A 26573-nucleotide genomic window follows, 5' to 3' on the forward strand; every position below is an offset into this window, starting at 1 on the left:
CAGCAAGCTGACCTCCTTGACAACACGACTCCAGTGATCCCCTGTAATGCTTGTGACTGGCAGCAGGGACGGCCGCCCGCAGCAGCGGCCGGGCGGCCAGGGCACACGAGGGGCCGGCGCTGCTCGCCTACCCGCCCAAGGGCAGGAAAAGCCTCCAGCGAGGGCACAGCGCCGTTAACGCGGGCGGCTCTCGGCGCGCCTCCTCCGGGCGCCATTTCCCGCGAGGGACACCCGCCTACGCCGCCTCGGCCCGCCACGGGGCGGGGAAACGGCTGCCCGCCGGGGGCGGCCCGGCCGCGCCGGAAGTGCGTGCGGAGTCAGGGCCCCGCGCCGGCTGCTGCGCCCGATCCCCTCACGGTAACAGGGAGCCCGCCGTTCCCCCCGCCCCTCGCCGCTTCCCCCCCACACTTGGTCCCCCCGCCGGGCGCAGCCGCGCCCCGCCCGCCCCTACGTCCGCGTGCCGCCGCCCCCTCGCGCCCCGACCGTTGCACCCTGACAACCTGCCCGCTCCCCCCCACCGCGCCGCGGGGCGCAGCCCGCGGCCGCCCAAGGGGCGCTGAGCGCAGGCGGGCTGGGAGCGGGCCGCGGCGGCGGCGGCGGCCCCCTCCCCCCGCGCCTGCGCACCAGCCTGGGCGGCTAACGGCGGCGGCGGCGGCGGCCAACGGCCGCTGCAGACTGCCGCCCCGTGGCCGCTCTAGCATAGCAAACTGATCGCCCGCCGAAGTGCTCGTGTAGCGGGGAACGCGTCACTGCTGAAAAAAAAAGATACTTTTTGTTTGTTTGTTTTTAACGGAAACTGGGCTTTATTAGCAGTTTCTGTTGCTGTGCCCCCGGTACGGAGTGGCCGGACGCGGGGGTGGGAGGAGCGCGCCGCTCAACATAGACAGCGGTCGGTGAAGACGGTTGTGAAAGTCCGCTGTGATGCGGATTTTTTCACTTTTAAAATACTCAGTTCTGTAGTGTGGGATTTTCTGTTGTTCAAAGGTTTTTGTCTTGATTGTGTGCTCGTTTAATCTGAAACCCGAACACATTTTTCACTTTTGAACAAGCTTCATTTTCACTGTAAGATCCTTCTCTCCTTAAGTCATCTTTAAAACTGATGATTGGGGTAAAATTTTACCCATCTTTGGAGATGTGTGGAACTGATATTTGGTAACAATTTCATACTGATTATACGAATTTGACTGTTGTATCCATAGTTTTGGTGACAATGTTGTTTTGGCTGCATAGCGTTAAGCTTAATTTACTTTTTTAAGTCCTTTTACTGATGGTAAGTTTGTTTTCAGATATTTGTTTTCTTTTTTAACTTAGTTGAGACAATGACAGACTTTGAAAAGAATCTCAAGCAGGACATGATTTCTCAGCTGCATAATTTCGCTGCTGTTGGAGATACAGTCGGATTGAAAACATTGCTCGTTCGCTCTCCATCACTTATTAATGCAACTGCAGAGAATGGCTGGACAGCCTTGATGTATGGTGCCAGAAATGGACATTTTGAGGTTGTGCAAATTCTTCTTGAAGAAGGGTAAGCTGTTTAGTGGATCCTATAGAAGAGCTCTAACCTGAATCCCTTTCTGCCTGTTTAATCTTTACAGTAGAAAAATATATTTATCCAATAGATAGAGGAAGAATTTCCAGGTTTAAAATTCAGAAACGTTTTTTCTTCTGTCAGTGCGACACCAACCATTTTCATAGCTTTCCAAAGATATATTATCATATCTGTTGTCTATCTTGAAGTAAGCTGCTGTACTCCTAGTTTTTTAAGATACTGAAGAAAAGCAAATGATGCCTCAAAGCTCTGCTTGAGACCCCAAAGAAGATTCGTCTAAATCCTGAACAAAATGAGGATCCAAATGTTTCAAATGGAAAACGTTTCAAAAGGAAGCATGAGCATAAGGTGTTCTAGTTCAGCTGAGCTCTGCATTAATCAAGACCAATCTGCTCCTTTCTGCACCCCTAATTAGAGAACCAAGCAAGATTAGTTCAGTATGTAATTGAGGATGAGTAAGGTGAAATGTGGCAGTCCACAGGCTCCAGGAGTCATCCCACCCTTTTTATCCTCTTAGAGAAATGATACACCTTCTGCTGGGGCTCAGCATGGAGTGTCAGATGAACTGCTATTTTGGCCTATAATTAGCATATTCTAGCAAGCAGGAAAATACCTATGTGCCAGATTTTGTGGACTGAAATCTTGCGTGTACTGAAGAACCTTTCTCCTTGAGGTTTTGGGGGTTTTACCACTTTGCATATTGTAAAAAAGAACAAATTTCCTTTTGTAAACATCCTTTTCAGGAGAGTTCTTGCAGGCAATTTCAGTACAGTTGCTGATATGATTCTGTGGCCTCTTTAGTCTAATTTTAGTCATATTTAGCCATAATAATCATTTAGACTAATACATTGCTGGATGTATAAACATGAATGTCAATAGAGCTATGAAGGTGAAATTAGAAAACTTCCAAAGACTAATCCTGGAAATCTTTTTTTTTTTTTAATTCGTCTATGTTTGAGGAAAGCTACAAGAAATGCAAGAAATGTTTGAAGGCTGGAAAAAAGATCTTAGTGATCTAAATAATTGAAGCCACTGTTGAGGACACTGAATAGCAATTTGATCACAGCCAGCACATACCCGAGTAGGCAGAAAATAGAGGACAAAAATCACAAAAAAATCGGTAGTTGAAAATAGGAAATTAAACAGGAAATAACGCAAGATTTTACAGTAAGGATAATTAATGTGAAAACATAAATAGACAACAATAGTTCCTTTAGCACTAAAAACTTTTAAATTAAAACTTGAATGCTTTTGTAAAAGTATATTCAAATTCTGTCAAAAACTATTGAGTTTAATATAAACTCTGAAGGCAAAAGTCTTGCCTGTGTTAATACATTCATGTTGTTGATACTGGCCTCATGTTTTAAAAACAATGGGCTACTGAGGAAATTTTGTTTGTGCTGTGGCTTTTATTCTGAGGCTTGGTAATTTTTACCTAAAAATATTGATTTAGCACAGCATTTTGGCATCTTGGCTTCCCTTGTTTTTAATAAACTGGAAAGTTCATAGGGCGTAAATTGATTTTTGACTCGGGAAGGTGAAACCTTTACACTCCTTAGGCTAGCAAGTCAAAGGCTCAAGAAATTTAGGTATGTTTTGACAGTTGACACTAACTAACCCAAATTAAGACATCACTTCCAGAAAGTGGTATCACAAAATTAAACAGTTATCCCCTGTATTTGTGTAAAAAGTTACTGCCAAGTTTTTCACTGATTGTCAAAAGCAAAATATAGTTGCAGCAGTAAAATTGGATATACTTCGCAGACTAGCGTAAAGCTTTTGGAACATACTGATGAGTCTGGCCCAGCATCTATAATTTGTAGCTTACAGTGATATTTTGTTTTTACTTTTCCACTTGGGTTAAAATTGACAAAAAATAAAAGTGCATTTTTTCTGACTTCCCAATCCATATCAATTATTTTTAATAATTAAATATATGCTGTGAGGCAGTATTTCCTCAGCTGTTTGATTCCGCAGATGTTTTGGTAACTGAGAGAGATCCCTATAGGGACCAGCTCATGCCCCACAATTCTCAGAATGCAACTTCTCTCACTAAGTATAGGCCATATCCTTGATTTTTCTTAACAGAAAATCTTGTCTTACAAGTCTTTTGATACCACTTTGGGTACCTTCTAGAAATTAATGCTTGTTAAACTGCGTGTTTTTTTTAATATCTTTTTTGTATCTTCTGGTTATTCGGAAGAGACCTGCAGCCTGGTTTTTGTAGTTTCACTTCCTCATAAAGCCTCATCTTGAGGCTTTTCTTTCTTTGTTTGTTTGTTTTTTGCATTACAAAATGTCTGAGGTTTTTATTAATTCATTACTGTTGTAGTACAGCCTGAATGTTGATAAGTGATAGTTAATTTGGAGTGCAGTCTAAATATGAAATCCAACATTAGCAAAAGGAAGTGAAATATCACTTTGTATTACTGTAATGCTAAGTAGTTAGTCTAAAAGGTGCTCCAGTACAGATTGCACTTCTAAAAGCTCCTACATCTTAATAGTATCAGTGTTACGCTATAAGTAAGAATAGTACAGCATTGGGACTCTTAAAGTTACTCTGGTAACCACTGTTCTGTTCTGTTTCTGTAGGTGTGACAGGTCCGTTGTTAATAAATCAAGGCAGACTGCTCTGGACATTGCTAAATTTTGGGGGTACAAGCACATAGCTAATTTGTTGGCTAATGCGAAGGGTGGGGAGAGGCCTGTTTTTCTGCCAAATGAAGTGAAAGAGTATGAAAATTACTTTGGCATAACACTCCTAGACAGAAGGAGCAACAAAAGAACAGATTCTAACTGGCTAAGCAAAAAACAAATACATCCAACTACAGTATACATCCTTTTCTCAAATCTAAGTCCTTTGGTTACTTTGAGTGGAGGAGTAGAGAGTTCCAAGCAACCAGAAGTCAAGCTTTGTAGGCTGTACCACAAGGATGTAAAGCAGTACTTGAATCAGAGCGAAGACGTCACCTTGATTTTTCTTGGAGTTGAACTTCAGTTCCACATGAACCTGCTGGCTGCTCACAATGGAAGGGTTCTGAAAGAAGATGAAGAGGACGGGCTAGTTGCTTGGTTTGCTCTTAGCATAGATCCCACTTCCGCTGAGAAATTTAAACAGATGCATGAAGACGCTTATTTTCTTCATCCACCAATGCCTGCACTACTGCAGTTGCCTGAAAAAGAAGCTGGTAAGGTACATAAAATGTAACTGTAATCAGATGTCTCATCAGAAAAATATGTTTTTGGGATTCGCTGATGTGTAGTGCAAAGACAAACAAGTGCTGCAGCGGAATTATGCATTTTGAGTGGCGTTAGAAAAACTTTAATTTTAACTGTTTATTAGTGACTTTGTGAAGAGTTTTGTATGTAAAAACATGCAGTCACAAAGTAGTAACATCTGCAGTCACAAGTAATGGACTATAAAATCCATTCATCATCATGGTTTTACAAATTATACTCTTTTAATATGAATGCAATGCATATGCATGTGTTTTAAAGCTAAGAAAAAAAATCCTCTGATTACTGAGTTTCAATACAAGAAATGAAAATAAGTCCTTAATAAGAGTTTGTTAGATACTTACCTGAGAGGAAAAAAGTGTGAGCAATAGTGGCACCCAAAGCATTGCAAACCTGTAGCTTGGTGCTCTGCCAAGAAAAAGGAGGCAAGACCAGCCCTTAAGTATTACAATGTAGTGCAAGCATGGACACTAATGATATCTTGGCCATAGCACACAGGAGTTTTGTATTGATTTCTGATTTGTTTGAAGGTTTTATAGAAACTTTAAGTAGCAATGAAATTTTGGGTTTCCCCACCTTATCCTAAAAATATTGGCAGTTGCATGATCTTTCCTGTAATTTAATGGCTCTATAAGACAAGTAACAGTATTAGATTTGTATATTGAAAATGAATTGTTAATGTTGCAAAGTCAGGATCTCAGAAGTGAATGAATTCTGGTATGGACACATTGCAACAATTGTTGCAACAATTTTGCTCTTACAGAAGGATAAACAGCAAGTGTGTGGCTGCCACCTCAAGTTTAAAAGGAACAATGTGTTATTACGTCAAGATAGATGTAGTAGCTCTGAAATAATAATTCTGGCCACTAAAAGCAGTGTGATATGCAATTTGGACACTTTACCCAGACAAAGTAACGGTAATGAGAAACAGAGTATCTTGGTCAGGAAATCCCATGAATTCGTTTCTGAGCAAAGGAGTTGGGCTGTGTCCATGTAGTACTGCATTATATTGCATGTGCTCTCCTACCAAAAAAAAAAACAAACAAATAACTCATATTGCTCAGCTTCTCTTATAGCAGATGTTTAAGCCATGGTCTTACTTTATTTTTAATGTTAAATTTTAATATTTGCTTTATTCTATAATATTAAAAGCTTAAATAAATTAGTATTTGACTGTATCTATATTCAATGTATTATTTTAAAGGAGTAGTAGCCCAGGCTAGATCTGTTCTAGCATGGCACAGCCGCTACCAATTCTGCCCCACGTGTGGGAGTGCAACCAAGACCGGAGAAGGGGGTTACAAGAAAACTTGCTTGAAAGAAGATTGTCCCAGTCTCCACGGTGTTCACAACACCTCATATCCAAGAGTTGGTGAGGATATTGTAAGATAAACTTGATGAAAAGTAGCCTATTTGTAACTACTTCCTTATAGCTATATACCTGTAACTCCATTTCTTTTTAGTTATTTCAGCTATTTGCTTCTGTCCTAGGTCTTACATACTTATCTCTCCACAAGAGTGTGTGTGCGTCTCAGTGCTATTTAGGATGAAGTAGTTCAGGCTTCTCTCTCTTTTGGTGTAGCCTGTGACAAAAAATATTGTGACAATATCAATCTTTATTGCAACGCAATAACACCACTTAGATGTGGTGATATAAATATGTAAGTATCTCATAAATGAGATATTCGCAATACAAACGGTCACGTTTTACTCTCTTTTTTCTTCATATTGTCGTCTCAACTACTGCAAGCCTTCTGGCTTCGAAATGGCCTGTTTGGCACTGTGTCAAATTTCTGATTCAATGGTCATTTTCCTGTAGTGCTGCTTTGACTGCATTAACCACCTCCACTGGCTTTCCCTTTTCATTGTCAGTCACTAACTACATGGCTTAATTCTATCCAGGATACAAATGTGTATATATTCTTCTATAGCTCCTTTTGTTAATTTGTTGCAAAGGAGGTTATTATAATTTCTGTGCTATAGATGGGGAAACACGGAAGGAAAACGCTTACCTGTCTGCATCATTCGATGACCATCTGCTCACCTTTCCTTCCTCTACCCTGGCCTCTCTTTTCTTTTGCAGTTGTAATTCTGGATGTTGTACGTGTTTATTTCCAGACTTTGCTTTGTGATAGGTCCTGTAGATATACCTTTTTATTAATCAAAAAAGTTGTGCCACTGTCTTCTCCCTCATGGACTATAGTGAATTAGTGGCTATTTCTTTACACTCTCTAGCACAACAAAGTCAGAACAGGAATGGGATTATACGAAAAGACTGCTGAAACAGCAATTGTTACTGATGCTTTCCTCTAAAAAAAGTTTACAGAGAGCAACACCTGAAATTCTGTGCTGTGCCACATGGCAGACACCTTTGAATAGGGCATTAATCTTTGAAAGCATTGCTTATATCGGTTGCTGAATCAAACTTTCTTATAGAGAGAAAATACTGACCTTTTGGGCAAAGAGGGAGATGGACAATAGCAAGAGAAAAAAAAATATAAAGGCAAAAGTAGAAAAAAAATGAACTATATAACTGGATATTTAAGAGTCTGATGAGAACAAAAAGGGAAGAAGAGGGCAGATGAACAATGTGCAGGGAGGCATTGTAAAAACCATGATACCAGTAAGAGAAAATATTAAGGAAGTAAGAAAAAGACGCTACAAGGCCAAAAATGAAAAAGTAGATAAAAATGCAACATCAAATGAGAGACTGAGTGGGAATAGTCGAAAAAGGCAAAAGTGGGAAATTCAGTCAGTATTTACATTTTAACAAGAGTATCTAGCTTTTCTATGTACATTTGAGTCAAAAGTACATCTTTTGGCTGCATGTGTGTGAAAGAGGTCATAGTAAATTGTGCTTGCTGCTGAAATTGTTGCTGTCTGCTGGATGTATAACGAGGTTAGTATTGCTGGTACTCTCAACAGATTGAATGCTTCAGTTGCAGGTAATTTATGCCTGAATTTCAAGCCTTGGTTAGTAAAGTGCTTCTACTAAGCATGTATATTGCAAAAATAAATGAATAGATATGTTGCAGGAACAAACATCAGCTAAATAAAATAACAGCTTGCTTTGGGGCACCTACCTTTAAGTGCTTGAAATCAAAATTGTGTATCTTATTTGTATTTACACGCATTAATATTGGATTGGCTGAAGTTTATTGCTGTTTTTAAGTCCCCAAAAAGTTGAAATATATTTCTTTCATATGCCTTGCAGATCCTGTTGTGATAATGCAAGTTATCCATCCAGATGGGAACCACTGCCTTTTAGGTAGGCAGAAAAGATTTCCCCCTGGAATGTTTACCTGTCTTGCTGGATTTGTAGAACCTGGTGAGTAATTTCATTTTGCTTTATCAAAGGATTTTTCTTGCATGCAAGCATTGTACAGTGAAAATAATTTAGAAATTTGTTCTGTGTTATGTCAAATGAATGTTTTGGCTTCCTGTTAGATAAGTTGTTACAATAAATATGCCTACACTAAACACTGTAGCAGTTCATTTTTAAAATAAGCAAAAGTCAACTTGTATATATATATATATACTTTTAAAATAGTTTTCTTATGCACTCTCATATATTTAAATTAAAAAAAAATTAAAAACATATGTAAGAACCTTTCTTTAGTAATATTTAGCAAGGGGTTTTAGTATAGGGGAAAAAAAAAGTTAAACTGAATGATTCATACTTAAAGTTAAGCCTCTGCTGAAGTGTTTAAGGCCTGGCCGATTATATGGAAGAGCAGCAGAAATACTATTATTGCAGAAAGAGAAGTAAAGGGACTTCTTCCTAGCTGTGTTCAGCAATAATAGCTTGAATTAATTAAAATTATTAGAAGGTGCAGAATGCTTTGTAAAACATTCTTATATGTTAAATACATCTTAATCACCAGCTAGAGTATAATGTATTACTATATTCTGTAATTGTGTTAAATGAATTATGGTGCCTGCATGAATAAGCTGATTCAGATATCATTTGAAAGAAGTCAGGAGGTTTATTTCTTCCCTCCTTTCTTTTACTCCCTCCCCCAACAACTTATTCTCTGATACTCAATTCAGTTATATAATACTGAAATTTAAGAGTAGCTGATCTGATCAGCTGATCCTAGCTGAGCTAAGACTCAGCTAAGTCGAGGAAACTCTTAGGAGTTCTCTTGCTAGCTAAAATAGTATTTCGTTTATCAATTAATAAAAAACTTGAAGAAATATCCACAGATATTGACATTTATGCAGAAGTTAGTCTTCTAATTGGATGAAAAGAGTTTGCTATATTAGTGGCTAGTTCTTTATGGGACAAAATGAAATATACGGAAGCGTCACTGTATATTGTAGTCTGTATAAAAGCTTTTGGTTCTTGCAGATCCTGTTTGAACTACTTAAAAGAATTTTTAAAATATCTTCAGATAAAGCACTGTACTGATGTGTGGGTTGTTTACTTAATGAACCCTTACATTAATCAGTGGTTACAACAGAGTACACACATAGATATGTAAGCCTTAGACCATCACCACTGCACATATACATCTATACAGATGTCCATGCAAATGGACAGAAAGTTTTCCATTGAAGTTAAGTTTGGAAAATTGTGTGCCTATGTTGAGCCAATAAAAAGTGAGTCAGGCACAGTGCAGAAATATGTGTAGTCTACTGTAGTCTCTACTACAGACTGTAGACTGCAGTCTGCTGTAGTCTCTGTTCTCTTACTGTTGTCATTTTAAAAACTTGATTTTCAGGTTGTATAACATGCCATTATAGTCGTACTGAAAATCTAAAACTTTACAGAATGATCTTTTATAAATGAACAGATTTATATTTCAAAATTTGTTTAAGGAACAATGCATTCCCTACCCATTTTTTGTAGTTTTAGGTAGAGTAATGTAAGCTTGCATATATGGTAAATTAGCAATTCAGGAAATTAACATTATGGTGGAGAAGTTATAGTACTTTATTTTCAAAGTTCCATTTAAAAAAAACCACTGCTTTGGTGGCTACTTTGACTTTAGCAGTCTTCTGTAGCCCATGCTTAAAGTGTGTGCCCTGATCCATGAACTAGATTTCAGGGCAGTTCCCGAGATCAGTTCAGGCAGTTCAAGGCAGTTTCAAATCTTCTGAGTCAGTTCAAAGTGCAGGTTGTAATCCTTGCTTGGAGTATTTTCATCGGCTACTTGTTCTTTGCCCTTTTTGATTAGGCGAAACAATAGAAGATGCCGTTCGAAGAGAAGTAGAAGAGGAGGCTGGAGTCAAAGTTGGCCATGTTCAGTATGTCTGTTGTCAGCCATGGCCAATGCCCTCCTCCCTAATGATTGGTTGCTTAGCTGTTGCGGTGTCTACAGAAATTAAAGTTGACAAGAATGAAATAGAGGATGCCCGCTGGTTCACTAGAGAACAGGTAAAGTTCAATTTAATTTCCTTCTTGTATTGATTGGTCTGTGACTGTATCGGTTCTGGCATACAATAGATATTCACTTTTTTCAACAAGTTGAATAAGCATGTATATTCTCCATTTTATCATACTGTAATTGCATTATATTGCAATTGCAAATTACAACTAGAGAAAGGCAGATATTCATAAGGGAGCACAGCAATTACTCAGTCACTTTCAAGCCCGTTTCAGAACGTTTTTGCCATAGTTAGCTGTTCACTGTTTCCTTCAGGAGGAATGCAAGTTACAGTTATTTTAGCCTACTTTCCTTCACAAGCCTGTGCTTTGTTTGCATTTAGGTGGAAGAAGTATTTCATGGCATTCATCATCTGAGTTTCTCCAAACAAGCATGTTATCAGATTTATTGGGGTGGGGCAGGGGAGGTTTAGGTTAAAACTCTGGAAATTCATTAGTTTTAAAATCTTTTTTCTGTGCAGTAGTAGCTTAATGCTCTAGTAATTAAATTCAGTTCACAGTGCATTAATATGGAATTCTAAACTTAGCTTTTTTGAGTATTTAAAACATAGGCAAACAGAAGAGGGAAAATAAAGACGTGCATAGAAAGAAATATAAGTTTACAAGAGGAGAAAGAAAAGATTGCTTATGCAACATAATCTATGCAGGTTGTCTTGACAAGCTACTGAGGAGCTAAACTTCTAACAACACTCTACTTCTGCCTAGCAGTTCCAAGTGTTGTGACTCAGTAAGTTAACTTGAAGGCAAAATTAGTCACCTACAATCTTAGTGTATGCCTGAGAACACTTATCTATTTTAAATGAGTATCAGTTCTGAATACAGCTAGTCATCAGCAGATTACTATAGAGATGGGAATAAATGTGCTTCAAAAGTATACTTATCTAAAAGCATACTCCCATGTTGCTTGCTCCTGCTTCAGGAAACCAAGAAAAAATACTTCTTCCAAGACCAGAAAGTTACATGTTAAAAAATAAAGAATGTAAAAAGCAGTGTAGAGCACCATCTGGTGGTCCTTACCATAATAAAGGCTTTACAAAAGCCCATAATATTATATAGACAGTAAGTGTTGAAAATTGTGTTAGAAAGTAAGTATGCTTTGAGGCACATTTGAGCTCAAAGATGTCAGAATTCAACATCTCTTCTCTATGTTTTTTTGCATCTCTCTTGGAGAACCCAGTAGTAGCTCTGTCATAGTTATAGTAACAGTAGACTGATTGGTTGTCATAGTATGGTAATTCCTGTGTTCATAAAATGTTAGATTCTGTATGATTTATAAGACTAACTTCTAAAGAAAAAAAATCTGTATTTATTGCAGGTCGTGGAAGTTATCATTAAAGGAAATGAGCGTTCTTTCTTTGTGCCGCCAAGTCGAGCTATTGCACACCAGTTGATAAAACACTGGATTGGAATGAATGCTAATCTTTAAATTCAAATAATTGATTTCTTTAAGTTAAATTATTTCTTCTAGTGAATGCTAATGTTAGAAATAAATTAGAAAGACCTGTTTATCTAATAAACAGGACCACATGTATTTTTGAGCCTGCCCTTGACTCCAGAGCTAAACGATGCAAACTTGGGGGGGCGGTTTCAAACCTAAGTTCTAACTGGACAGTAAGCCAGTTACTATCCCAAGTAAGCAAGCAACAAACAAGCAACAGTGATATCTTACTGTGCGCAGGCTGCTTTTTGATTTTAGTGTCAAATTATTATGCCTTCCACTATCATGCTTTTTATTTTCCAGCAATTCATTTAGCTATTCTGAACTTAAATGTTTGATTTGGGCCTGATATCTCAAACAGCCCCCACTGGAAGGAGGTTTCTTTTTTCTTTTCTCTTTTTTTTTTTTTTTTTTAATTCTGCCTGGCACAGAGAACACCAAAGAGCATTTAATGCTGAAAGTCCTATCAGCAATGGTTATTTTTAAACAAATAGCAAAGTTAAATGCTGAACAGGTAGTATTTTTTATCTTCCACATGAATAACACTATAAGGAGAGGATTTACTTCACCTGTCTGACTTGGCCTCCACTTACCAATTATATGTTGCCCTGAATTATTTTAAAAGCTTAACACAGTACTCTGTTTATAAAAAATAGTATTGGAGAACCATTCCAAAAATGCTAAATAGTCACAATTTATATAAAGTAATAATGTACTTACCTTATGCAATGAGTTATTTCATTCTCTGATCATTAGAAATGGAACTGTAATAAGGAAGTGGATTATTTAAACAGCACATAAAATAATATCTCAAAATTTGTACAGAGTTATTTTATTAAAACCAAGGTATTAATGTTGTTACTGTTATCAAGAATGTACAGTTGAAAGACAGAAATATATCAACCCCATCTGTGAGACTGAGAGAACAACATAGCATTACAAATATTTACTTACATATTCTTAATGCTGTATTTCAAATTTGTGCCTTAATTTATTGTGTTATTGAAAAGAATGGAAACTATAGTCTTTCAAAATGGATGGTTACAAAAGTGTACTGTTCTTATTATTACTGTCATGATAAGATTCAGTAGTCTGTGATTGTGCAGTCATTGCAGCGGTATAAAAAGAAATGCAAATGACTACAATGTTAGTCATAAAAATTAACTTTTTATCATATGGGTTTTTTTTATTCAGAGTATGTTGAATCTTTTTAAATCTTTTTTGATTTTTTAATTTAATAATTAAGATGTGATTTTTTTTTATCAAAACTCTGCAAAATCTGGTATCAGAACAGATGTTTTTACAAATCCTCATAGTTATTTTTTTCCATCCACTGTTCATACTATTGCAGCATCCTGTTTTTAAGGCAGTGGTATCAAACTTTTTAATCCAACAGGGACTTCTGGTAGACTTGAAACAATTGACAAATAATTAGGTTGTTTTCATCCTTTCCTGCTGCACCAACAGATTAAGAAGACTGGGGAATCTCTTGACCCATCTGGGAAAGAAAAGGAAGCAATACACTGCTTCCCTGAAAATTTTCTTCTACCAAGGAGAAGAGGAAATAGGAAAAGCTTTCATAGACCGCAGCTGACAAGCAAGAGCAGATACTATCAGTAGAACTGAATTGACCTTAAAAAAAATTGGAAAAAAAGGAAGTCTAGCTGCAGGTTTTTGATACCAGTAGAGGAGAACAGTGGACAGCATGTGAACGGGGGTGGAAACTAAGCAATGGAAGAAACCTTTAACTAGGATTACAGTGATAACCAAGTATTAAGAGGGATGAACAAGGAGGGAATGAGGAGCAGATGAAAGCGGGAGAATAAAGCAAGAGCAAATACAGAGAGTATAAAGGCAAATCATTTTTCAACATTGAGGTAGCTAAAAATATATAGGTATAAGTCCAATCTTCCTATTAGTTTTTCATGTAGGAAATTACGATGAATTGCTATAGAGATAGGTTTGTAACTGTGAAACATAAGAGGGTGTCCACAACCCAATACTGATAATAAGATTCAGACTATTTTTTAATCATTTTTAATCTATATAAACAGATTATATACCTAATTACAATGCTAATAAGAAACAATTTGAAAATACCATTTTTACAGCATGAAAGTAACAGAAGAAGGATATGTTGAAAAAGAAAGTAATGTTTTAATAATTTCCAACTTTGAAAGTAATATTTTAATGATCTTTCAATTCTAATAACTTCTGGTATTATAACAATTTTTAATAGATCTACATTTAGAAATGCTAAATCAAGAGACCTTTTAAAACTCAACTATATGCATATACCCATCCTTTCTTTCATCATACAGATGAACCAGTTAGGGAAAAGATGACAAACATTCCTTGTTTAAGAAAAACTAATTTGATCATTTTAATCTCTTAAAGTTAAAATTCTCTTAGCGCTTTATTATCTTAATTTGACTTGTAGGTAGTAGGATAGCATTTCAGTTTGACAATATCTGTTTTCCAACATAGAAATTTTCTGAATGATAGTTACTATTTGCTGATTACACATGAAACATCTATCTTAAGAGCCAAATGCTGTAGATATTTAACAACTAGAGCAATTTAGAAAGTGCCAAATTAAATTTAGCAAGGAAATTAAACAGAAAGTGTATAACGAATCAAACTGGAATATGGTCAGGACAAAACCTCCAGAAGATTTGAGTTGTATATCTCAAGACTGCACCTGCATAAGCAGAGTATAGCTTGCTACTAAGCTAATGCACTACATTTAAAAAATACCATCCTTTGAACCACTAAAAGTAGAGAGGTTTTGTTCGTGCGATGTAAGAACGTTGTCTCACTATCTTCTCCCTTGTTTCTACTGTGGTACCAAAGCAAAGGGAGTAGTACTGCTACCACACATAGATGTACAAGGAAGAAAATTTTGAAAACATGCCTTTTTTCCCAGGTTGCCTTTACACTAATGATTATTAACTTTTATTCAGTGTATAATTTGTAAACTTTATTTTATCTATTTTTGAAATTATAAGAACTTACGGATGATATAAATAATAATATAGTAAGGTGGACAAAACATAGACAAGGGTTGTAAACCTGCCACAAAGTTTATACCACTGACCAACCTGTAAGCTCATGTTAGAAATAGTGGCATGAGATTTCTACTAAATTTTCATAGGTCCTGAAATATTTCCTATAAGCATATTTCTTGTATCCTATTTTTCAAATTGCTTAGGTGTAAATATAAAGCAAAAACCATTCCAATGTGGACAGTGTAGCATGAACATTATATGTTGTGTTTTGTGCAGGAATATTGCTAGATTGGTAAAGAGCATCTTAAATTCTACAACATGTGAAAGAAAAAAGAGTGGATGTCAGTAGGCCGATTAAAGGTAGACCAGTCACGATGCTCCATGGAATTAAATATACTAATCAGATTCTGAGCTTAAGGGACAGAAATAGAAAAAGAAGTGGAGCAAGACTGCAAATAGTGTTGTTCCTTCTTTTATCTTTATTTTTCATGTATGTAATTTTATTAACTTAGACTGTTCAGACAAACCTAACATTTTTGCAAAGCATTTGCCCAGGTAAGTTGAGTTAATCATTATTTTTCTCTTTTCCTTTAACTGTTAAGAGTTAATTAACTAGTAGTTCTTTTTTTGCTTCAGTGATTGGAAGGATATGTGTATCCAGCACATCGTTCCTGACTGGGGTTAGCAGTGCAGAAGTGGATAAGTGCAAAGGAAAAAAAAATTTGAATGTGTTATCCTGTTAAGCCATAGCAAGGCAACCAGCCCATCCTTCATTAGCTTAGAAAACCAGACTATTCACAAACAGTCCATAATAGCAAGTGAGGATCTGAAAAAAAAAAAAAACTTGACTCATAGTAACAGTAAGTATAAATATCTTTTTATTTTAAATAACACCCCTAAGTGTCGGGTAGTATTTTATACATACTTAATTGCTGTAAGTCATCATAGCTTTTATAAAATACAGAATTTCTGTATTGTTTTTACACAGTAGATGCAGTTTAAAGATTTCAAATTATACTTAAGTATATAGTTTAAGTTTGTGAATAAATATGAATTGGTTCCTAAATAGAAGGGATTTTTAAGATGGACTTTAAATTCCTAAAACTGTATCTGTCATCTTATTTACTAACAGGTAGGGACTTAAAATGTAGTAATACATATTTTAAGAATTGAAAGCCTAACTAAACAAACTTCAATTTGTTATTTGTACTGTCTTTATCTGCAAAGACTATTTCAGATGTGGACGGTGAGGAATGCTATGTTAAGACTACAGGGATAGTGTATATTAGTCAATAAGGAATTTTGCATACTGTTGAACAGAGAAGCTTACAAACTCAATTTGCAGCACTTAAATAAGCATGGATAGGTTGGGGAGGGGGGGCCTACAATTTCCTCTTCCTGCATACAAAACTATTCCAAGAAAAGCAGTTTTCCTTTCCCTCTTTAAGGAGAGAAACATTCTACCACTGGATCTCTCCCTCACAGTTTCGTGAGGAAATGTAAACGTTTTCTCAACACACCTACACTGAACTAAAAACAAGCCTATGAAATCTTAAACGCTCCCTTTTTTGTTATTCTTTGCCCAAATAACTCCTGTTCTTTGCAATGTAAATTTTATTTCCTCTAGAAAGTGACCTTGGAAACTGCATAGTTGGAAAATAAGGTGGGATATATTCTAAGTCTCCCCATTATAGAGAATGGAAATCCAGTCCTTGAAGCTAGGGTCAATTGTTTTTCCGCACTGAACTTCATAGGAAATGAAAGATTTTTCTCAGTCATAATTTATATTCTGTAGTCACAGACACTCTCAAAATAACTAGCTAACTCATTTCCAAAGAAAATTAATTGTGACAGTATAGAACTATTACACAGGTTTCTCTTGTTAAGCCGAATTTCAGTGACTTAAAAGAGAGGTTTTAGATTTACACTGTTCTAATTATTAACAATTATGAAATTCAAAAAACAACCACAGTTTGATTTGACAACGGATTGTAGTACTCTGTTGGTAGTACCATCTTTTACCATAGAATTTATATTTCCTATTATTGGAAACAGCAGTGTGTTACAGTGAGATTTCTACTGATTTCATGTCCTTTTGCCACATCACATCTGAAGTGCATTTCACCTACCTGTTCTTGTGGTCCATGCTTACAAATTATGATTTATGTGCCAAAACAAAAACAAATTAAAAGTGACTGAATGCAAGATATAATGCCAAATACCAATACTGCAAACTCATTGACAAGAAAAGGACTGATCCAGCTCCTGTTCAAATTGGCTGTTTTTCCATTGGCCTCAAAATAGGAACAGGAACAGTCCAACAGTTGAGACATCTATGGCAAATTATGTTGAGAATTTTTTTTTTTAACAGAAATTTTATTAAGGACAACATGATTTTATCCACTATAATAGAAATACAATGCACAATAAACTAAGCTGTCTAGGCCAGTTGTAAAACATTTTTTTAATACACAACATAATAAATATACGCACATCCCATTATATTAAACTGAAAAATGTGATCAGTAACTTGAAGTATTCGTTATACAGAATTCATGGTAAAATTATCAGGTGGTTTGTTTATGGGCCACTTTTACAGCATAGAGGCTACCTGGTTCTCCTTTTCTTTGGTATATAGAAAACAATGCATATTTTTAAATAAGGGTAGAAATGAACTACTTTGATGAAGAAATGAAACATCTTCAAAATACAAAATGAATGTCTATCCTTTAATAATACATTATTTATTCTTCTTGTGGCCAAGGACTCAGAATAATTAAACAGAAAGCAAGATTAGCTTATTAAGTAGGCAGGAGCTTTAATTTAGCTTTGTAAGAAAATGAAGTTTAGAAATGGCTTCGGCAGAAGTTAGGAATTGAAACCTGGACCTATACCTTGTCTTCTCTCCCTAGAAAGGCAGAAATATACATGCATGTACAAACCCATGAAAGCTGAACTATAATTTTTGTATGAATTTGCTGACATGTTCATTCTCAGTAAAAATTATCTTGAAAACAGTTGACTGACTGCTACCTTATTAGTCTTTTTGTAAACTAAAGCAAAGAGCAATCTGTGTGCAGGGAAATCTTTTAAATGTAATAGCCAGAATGGTATACCAGCTTTTCCTCTAAAAAAAAAGTCAATCAAAACCTATTTCACCCTATATCTAGTGCCACTTAATGCTTTCTAAGAGTCCAAAATAATGCAAAATCTTAATTCCATGGAGTTTGGATTTCCTGAATTTGCTCCTTTATGGTACAAGTGATGTTCTTAGTTGCTTAGACGGTAATCTTTCCTGAGAATCAGAAATATAGTAGAAATACTAGTGACTGATGTTTGCTTATCTTTTGGTAAGCCGAAAAAGCGAGATCCTGATTCGATGTGGTTATTAAAAATCCTGCAGCACATTTCATGAAATAAAATGGTTAATCACTGGATCTTAGTACAATACCAGTTGCTGAGTAATTTCACTTATCCACACTTTTCTAGGTATTTAATTTGGATGTGCTATTCTCATATCTAATTGGGTACTGTCAGATAACTACCAAGTTCCATCTGAATGGAAGCTGATTCTTTGCAACCACACAATTCATGTATTAATTAATTTTGTGAAATGCTTTAGGGTCCTATTACTCCCCCATATATATATGAATGGCTTCCTGCTTCTTTTGTTTATTCTGCAGAATGAACAGACATTCTAAACATTTTCCAAAGACATTTTGGCCTGTTTTTGTCTGTTCTCTGGAAAACATACAGAGGAAATGATAAACAAATGAAAATAAGATATATATCAGCTGAGAGAGAGAATAAAGAACACCACTAAGACAGGTAATTTTGATAATGCACCTCTTTCCTTGCATATATTTGGCATAAAATACATTCTTTGGCAAAAGCACTGCAGAAATGGATGTTCAGAAATTAATGAAATGAGGAATAGTGGTAGTTTGATAAAGAGATTTGGAGCACCTTTGCAGAAAAAAGGGAAAATGGAAGATAATTGAATAAGAGGTATTTAAATGAGTGAGCCCTATTTATCTGTGGTTTATCTGCTTCAGTGTGTAAACACCAACACAAGTAATATGCTGCAGAGCTCAGTCAGTAAGGAGGGCAAAAGGAGGAATTCACAAGGAAAAATAAAGCTTTAAGAATAATTTAATAGGAGGAGAGAAAGGGAGAAACCTAAGCAGTGAGAGACTGAGTCAAACATAATTGATAACTTGATAGAGGAGCAGAATCAAAACAAAGAAAACAAAGATTAGTATGCAACAGAAGGATATTGAGAAATACAAGAAGCAAGAGACACAATGGAAGGCAATGACAGCAAAATCTGGTATACAGATTTGGAGAGAAAGTCAGATGCCATATCCAAAAGGAGGAAGTGTATCAGAAGGGGCTGATATGGGTGAAACACAGAAGGGAAGGCCGTAGAAGGCTTGTAATTCAGAAACAGTTGTTTGAGTATTCTGAGACATTGTTCTTGTACAGTCTGAGAAAGGTGAAATATTTTAGATATAAGATTTAACAGGGAGGTAGTCAGTGAGCTGTCACTGAAAATATATTTATAGCTATACATTCTACAATATAAGATGATGAAATTACAGAAAATAGATTTACCACCCAAAAAAGACAATATTATCCTGAAAGAACATTAAACATTTTACAAATGTATTGTGGCACAATACCATTCTGATTCAACATTTCTTGTGTCATTACACATGAATAATTTCTTCTATGTTTTTCCTGGCTTTTTTTTTTTTTTAAGTTTACTTTGCCTTTTCTGCCAGTGTCCTCTCATTACAATCTAGCTTCACTAAACATGCTTATTCATAAAACTTAAGAAAACAAATGTTTCCAGATCTCCATTATATAAATAATATGAACATGAAATAAAATTATTGCTGTGTTTTCAGTTCTTTCTTTCAAGTAAGTTTTTTTTAATGCAGCTACTCCTGCCTAACAACATGATCTCAGAAGCATATGTTAGTAAAAGAAAATATGTTATCCATATTATTATCACAAAGCTTGCCATCACCCACATTAGCCTGAAAGAAATACTATTAGCAATGCTGTTCACAGTGAAAATAAACACATTCTAGAAAGATTTAACTTCTGCTGTGGTGGGGAGTGATCTTTCACTCAAAATTTAGTTATGGAGTCGCTTACTGCAAGCTAACCTAAGCACTGCTGTTTGTAGCAAGAATAACCTGTCACGTACAGCACTATGTCAGTGGATGCTGGCTTCTATCCAGCTGCTGAATGCCATTATTCTCATTTAAGGTAATTGGACTAAGTGAACACCCAGCTTCTCCCAAGAAGTGTCCAGCAGTGTACAGAATTGTCCCTAATTAAGGGTCTTGCCCTGCAATCCTGATGCCTTCAACTAATCATTACTCAAGGCAATGAGACCACTCATGTGACTAGGATTGAAGCTGATGAGATTCCTAGTTCAGTTAAATTCAGCACATCTGAGTTGCAGAACTAGCAAAGCAAGAATAAACAAAGAGAATGCAAAGAAAACATACATAGAAAACATGAGTGAAAAGGAAGAGCTGGTGCCTCACCCTTTTCTGAAAAGGGTTAAAGGTTCTTTTCAATGTTTACTTGCAATTTATTTTAAGATATCAGTGATTTAATGCATGCATCTAGAATTTAGATCAGTAATACATAAGTATGAAAATTAACAAAGGAAACTGTAATCTTCATCACAAAAAAAAAAGTCTAAACATTCACCCTACATTAAAGCTTTCATCTACTTTTCCTTTCTAACTAAGCACAAAAATTTAAAAGCAACAAGAAAAAAACAAAACCAGAAAAAACCAGCTTAATTCATACTGGTCACCTAGGTCTTACTCCTTACCTTTGACCACATGGCAAAATCTGTAGTCCTGCCGCTGGGAGCGACTTAGTCTTGTGGTAATTCCTGTTGGTGGCGCTCACTGTTGCAAATGGAGGGAGCTGAGGAAGGGGAAGGGATGTTTACGGTTTTCCTTAGGTTGAATTGAGAGAAATCCTAGAAGTAAAATATTTTCTCAATTACAATTTAGTAGAATAATAAAACATCAGTTATCAAAGTCAGATTATGGGGGTCTGTTAGCTTGCTCCTTCTGTAGTCATAAATAGATGCACCAATCTACAAATAATGATTAACATAAGGTAACTCTAAAAATGAGTTGGACATACTCAATATACTAGCATATGTAATTGTTTAATAGAACCTTGATTATTAGGTGGAACTGACAGGCATTGCCTCACATTCAAAACTAGAGCTAAATGTTGGTCCCAGCCCCTGCCTCTGTGTTCTTTAAACCCTCATATTTGGCTTTCAGATCAGATTATTCTTCCCACTGAGAACAGCGCTCAGCTGGCATCATGTGTTGCCTCATCTAGCCTTGTAGCACTGAATTTAACACCTTCAGGCAGGCTTGGCTATCTGTCAAGCTTTGACTAATGACACCTGGAAAAAACAGAGGGGGATAGTTTCATTTTGAAAATTGACAACGTAAACATCCCAAAGTGTCTGCTGTGAAATAAATATGCAGCTTTCTCCAACTCTCAAGACTATCTTCCAAAATAGTGGGGGGAAATGCTTATATTTTTCCAGCCAACTAATGTACATATTAGTGCTCTGACACATCCAGTCATTTAGCCTTCCACAAAATTAAAAAATTTTTTGGTAGAAGTCAGTGACTATGTCTTGAAAGAAGAATTTATTCCTAATTGTTTGGCTAGCTACATATGACTACATACAGTGATAGGTAGCATGACTCTCACATTGTCAATGCAATGACTTTAAAAACATTATTCTAATCTTAATTTTTGTAACAAAAATCCATACATCTACATTACACTACATCATCACATAAGTTTACAGCCTGAAAACTTCACTCATGCTCTTTCCAACATGATTACTTTTACAGTGACAGAATTTCACATTTTATGAAAGAAAAGCTTGCAAATCAAACTGAATCAGAAAACACATTAAGACTTTGAAATTAATATCTTTATTTTTTATTCTTTATACACACCAAGTCTTTCAGGTAACTAAAATGACAATTTATCTATTATCTTTAGAAAACTCAAAAGAAAACCATAGAGTTATTTTATTAACTTTTGTTGTACTAATGTATGATGATGATGCACTTGATGTATTGATGAGTAATCATCATCTAAAGATCATTGCAGCTACCATCACTTGCAGTCAGGATGATATTTAAAGATATATTGTATAACTCTACTGATTTTCAAAACTATCCCAATAATATTAGCAGTTCAAATACTTCTAATTTCAAATAATGTGAATTATCTATTCCGTAGGTCATTAAAATACAATAGAAAATCTTTAGTTTTTTTTTTTTTTATAGATTATATTTTCAATACTGTGGAAAAAAGCAGTTGTAGGTTTTGGCCAACCAACTTTTCCAGGAAACATAAGCCCACCAAATGCTATCTATTTTAAATGGCTGAATAGCCCCTACATAGTCACTCTACAATCGGGGACACAGGCCTTTTCCGTTGCTGCCATGCCTTCAATCACCACTCAAGCTCCACTGCATAGTAGGAGCGATAACTTCTGGATTTTAGATATTCTGCTCAGTTCAATATAAATTCTAGGTTTCACTTCACTGCAGGAAAATAACTGACTAAATGTGGATGAACAGATCATTTCCCAGTTGAGGGTTTGGGGATTCTATTCTCTTATATTCAGTCTAATCATTTCTTGAAGAGAAAAAACAATGATTATTAAGTTTTTCAATATGTATATAAATTAGGTTAAATTAGAAATGAATGCTTAACACAGCATAGTAATGTCTAAAAATCGGAATCATAGGTTGGAAAAGTCAGCTACGGTCCAGCCTCCCACAAACTTCAAAGAGTGTTGGTCCAGGCCCCATAGCCGTTACCTAACAGACATTAATTCCAAGCTATCCCTTAGAAACCTTGAAAATTTGGCCCTAAATGATCAAGAGAAGAAAATAGATGCATTAGTGCCTGCTCCACCACTTCTCTATTTTTCAGGCTAACCAGTCACTGGCGATATAGGAGAAAAGCCAAGTTAGCTTGAGAAAGTTAAGAGAGCCAAATTACCATAGAAAATCTTTCTCACAATCAAATGTTTTCCCTCCCACACAGAAGACTGGAACCCAGATGCCCTCAGGTTTTAAAAATGAGTAGAAAAAGAAGAAAAAGCTGCAAGGGCAGAAAAAGCTCTGATTCCAGAGAATGTAAGTTTACTGAAACATTTAATTTGAAGTAAAAAATCAGAATCATAGGTGTTTACTCTCCAGTCATTCATCAAGACAGAAATCTATCTTTATGACCAAAGCTGTTTCTTAAATTGGAAATATGTACACACACAAGTGTGGGTACATATAGGTAACATCTTGATGAGACTACTTATTTTCTGTTGCGCTGCGATCCTATTTAGATGCTGATGTTTAATATCTCAAGTTTACATCATTCTTGCTGTAAACTTACTGATGTTGTTCAAGTATAATAGCTTGATCTAATCCTACTTAGGTAGATGTCACTGTAAAACTATTATCCTCTAATGCACATGACCTATTCTAAAAAAAGCCCTAGCCAGGCAGATTTTCATATACTGTATAAATGCCATGAAATCTTGCCATGAATCAGCTTCCCCCAGGAAATAGTATTGTCCTGCACTTAGAACAGAGAGTTGTGGCTCATGCCCCCGGGAATGCTGCCACTGATTTGCTGTGTGATTGTGACAATATTCATTAATCCCTTTGTTTGCTCATCTGTAAAAGGATTACAAAAGTCAAGTTCTATGTAATCTACCCCAAATTGCAAACGTGCAATGGGATATTGATTGTCCCAGTGCGTTCACAGGAAAGAAGTAAATACTCAGAGGAAAAATGGAAGTAAAAAGGATAGATCTTTCTAAATGCAAGTATAATCCTATATCATCTTAATACTATAAAACTGAGAAAAAAACATGTATTAATATATCAATTTCCTGTAACTGGAGTGAGTTCCTGTAATTAGAATGAGTTAACATGGTCTACCCTATTTGGCTTTGTATTACTTATCAAATAACTATGTCAAAAGAAACAAACACTAGAAAGGAAAAAAATGCTATTGTGGAAAATACACTATACTTTAGAGCTAAAATAGGCATTTTCTATAAAAAGTGTCTCGAAGCTAACCACAGAGTTACTGCCTACCAAATCACGAGAAAAATGTTTTTCTTCTTCTCCCCCCTCCTTAAATTAGATGAACAATTGCCACCCATTTGTAAATGCCAGCAAAATCTAGAAAGCCTTGAAAATAAAGTAGATGATGAGCTGTCTCACTTCTCTGAGCCGTTAAATGTAAAGCGTTCTGAAGAAAATGGAAAAGATCATGAAAATAAGAATCAGAGTAGCTCAGACGCATCTGAAGATAGAGACCTTGATAACATATCAGATAGTGAAAAAGAAGGAAAGAAGGAAAAGAACTGCCCTCCTCAACCGTTCTCTTCTCAGCAAAATGAAATCCTAGCTACAGTAACTTTTGGCGAGTCAGACGGTTCATCAACAGGAAAAATTACACTGTGGGGCAAACCAGACTCTGCAAAGTCCATTAGTTTGGCTACTGGAAAAATTACTGCAGAAGTAAAATACGGTTCATTTAATATGAAAGTTGAAATTAAGAACCTTTCTTTGTTTGGCACTGGAACAAACCTTGTAGTTGAAAAAAGGAAAAGTTCAAAGAACAGTAAACGCTGTCATGAAAGACGATACCAGAAAAGCCAGTATTCAAAATATCCTAAGTACCAGTGTCCTTCAACTAACCATTCAGTAGATGACAATGAGAAATATAAGGTATCCTCTAAACATAAAATCCAAGCTGCTACTAACAAGGATGCCTCCCTGAAAATGAACATTGAAGGAAAAGAAATTAAAGTGAAATATACCAACAGAAAGAAAAATCTGATGGTTAACATCAAACCTAGTGAACAGGTACATAGCAAAACCTGCAACGCTGACCATGAAGTTATGTACTGGAGTGAAACAGATTATTCTGTAACAGAGGCACCCTGCAACACAGATTGTGAGTCATATTTTAGCCTTCATGAAAACGACAACCATACATTCCTGGATGGGTGCGTACTTCTCCCTCCACCTGAAGAGTTTGCTGACTATGACAAAATGCATTTGGATACTATTACAGAGGGGGTGTCTTTGTACTCTGAGAATGAGAGAAGAGACTCCAACAGCCTCTCTGCAGCCTTGAGAATTTGGGAGGAAGACAATTATTTCTGCAAACGTAACAAAAAGGAGTATAAAGACCACACTAGTGAAACGGAATATTTTTCAAAAGATAAAATAATTTCCTCAAAAATGAATAATAGAAACATTCTAGATAGTAATACCTTGAATAAGCCAAACTTTGGTAAGGCACTCATCAATAAGAGCAGTGGAACAGGTCAAGAAAGAAATATCAGTGACAACAGCAGTGACACTGGACAAAAAGCAGCAAGAAGAAAGTCTTTCCCAGATACTACCCTTGATGTACTATCACCAGTTCATCCTAGAAGGGATTCTGGCTTTTATTCATTGCCGTCCTTATCCTTAAAGGTATTATCTAAGGAGGCCAAACCAGGAGATGTTTACAGCAAGAACCCACACACTCATAGCAGCGATACAGAACTTTGTAAGTGTCCTGACTTCACCTCATCACTGAGAAGTTTGAGAAGTCTTAAGTCTTCATATCAGTATGCTTTCACCTCCTTTGATCATAATATTACCATTTATCCATCTGAAAGTCTAGATGATACTTGTTTACTAAATGACTATACAAGCTATATGAGGCAAAGTGAAGAAACAGAAGAAACATTAATAAAGACTCTTCATTCCAGTGATGCTATAAATGAGAAACGAGAAAATAAATATGTGGCACCTCTGAGAAACCTAGCCATAAGGGAAGAAGACATGGAGCCTACCAAAAGCATTTTAGATGAAGGGACACCAGTGTACAGTCATTTAGAAAAGCATGCAGAGTTGCAGAGCAAAGATCAGTTGATACAGGTCTCTTCACCTCCTAGAAGCCCATCAGGTGACCTTATTACTGACAAGGAAAGTACTGATGATGCGGCTACCGAATGTGTCACAAACCAACTTTTAGCTTTACAGCCAAATGTTCAGCTATCCCCTGCAGAGCCTGCAGTAACAAAGAAAAGGAGAGGATCAGTAATGACTGTAATAACTGGTGAGCTAGAACAAAGACTCATCATCCAAGGTGACAACAAGTTGATACCAAATCCCTCTGGCCCTGCAGTAAGAAAAGAGCCTAAACTTCCCTGTAGTATACCAAAAAAATCCTTGCTGTCACCCTTGCTATTGGACCCTGAGGAGCTTGACACGGAGAATGAGTTAGAAAGCTTGTCTGAGATACAGGACATATCTGTGAATATCCCTGATGAAGCTAATTGCTGTAATGATTCAGCACAGGCTGCCACATTATCTACCTCTTCAGCATACACAGAAAAGAAACAGATTTTGACAGAACATTCATATATCAAGGAAACAACTGAGAACCTTTACAGCAAACAATTATCTGATGATAGCCTAAGAAGAGAGCCTGGAGCACATCAGTCACATCAGTTAGCCAAATCCAACTCTGATGAAGCTGATAAAAAGTCTGAAATGAAGGAAGATTTCCATCAGAATACAGATATCACCACTTCATCAATAAAACAGATTAGTCAGAAAGGTAGGTATTCTAAGACTTTCGGAGTTAATATCACTTATGCACCTTCTGTGTAGCTGGCTTAGTGCTTTATTGAAGTCTATTTGGGAAAAGTATATTATTAATTTACAAAGAGATTATATGGGTATGCTTAGCTATTTGGTTATATTATACAGTTATTGTGTTGAGGATTCTAAGAGCTTTCTTGCAGAGTCAAGTAAGTTTTAATAAAAAATAAAAGAAAAGTTTAGTACAGCTTTC

At 36.3% G+C, this 26573-nt stretch overlaps 2 protein-coding genes across 4 annotated transcripts in view; both read left to right on the forward strand.

Annotated features, from left to right (window-relative positions):
• The first annotated feature begins 236 nt into the window (after positions 1-236).
• NUDT12 (nudix hydrolase 12) lies at positions 237-19530 on the forward strand. Its single transcript, XM_068927009.1, has 7 exons — positions 237-357; positions 1312-1525; positions 4142-4737; positions 5991-6158; positions 8001-8114; positions 9967-10166; positions 11491-19530. The coding sequence occupies exons 2-7, from the start codon at positions 1320-1322 to the stop codon at positions 11599-11601; spliced, it is 1395 nt and encodes a 464-aa protein (XP_068783110.1). The 5' UTR covers positions 237-357; positions 1312-1319; the 3' UTR covers positions 11602-19530.
• Positions 15343-26573, forward strand: part of LOC138064439 (uncharacterized) — a 45633-nt gene continuing 34402 nt past the window's right edge. The window contains exons 1-3 of one of the 3 annotated variants that reach the window (XM_068927008.1): positions 15343-15481; positions 22752-22843; positions 23856-26336. In XM_068927008.1, coding sequence (XP_068783109.1) covers positions 22786-22843; positions 23856-26336 — 2539 coding nt within the window. In that variant the 5' untranslated portion in view covers positions 15343-15481; positions 22752-22785. Of the gene's footprint in view, positions 15482-18313; positions 18450-22751; positions 22844-23855; positions 26337-26573 lie in introns of those variants that run through there. The other 2 variants (XM_068927007.1, XM_068927006.1) reach the window with 2 other exon arrangements.

The sequence above is a fragment of the Struthio camelus genome, chromosome Z, assembly GCF_040807025.1.
Source record: "Struthio camelus isolate bStrCam1 chromosome Z, bStrCam1.hap1, whole genome shotgun sequence".
Lineage (NCBI taxonomy): Eukaryota > Metazoa > Chordata > Aves > Struthioniformes > Struthionidae > Struthio > Struthio camelus.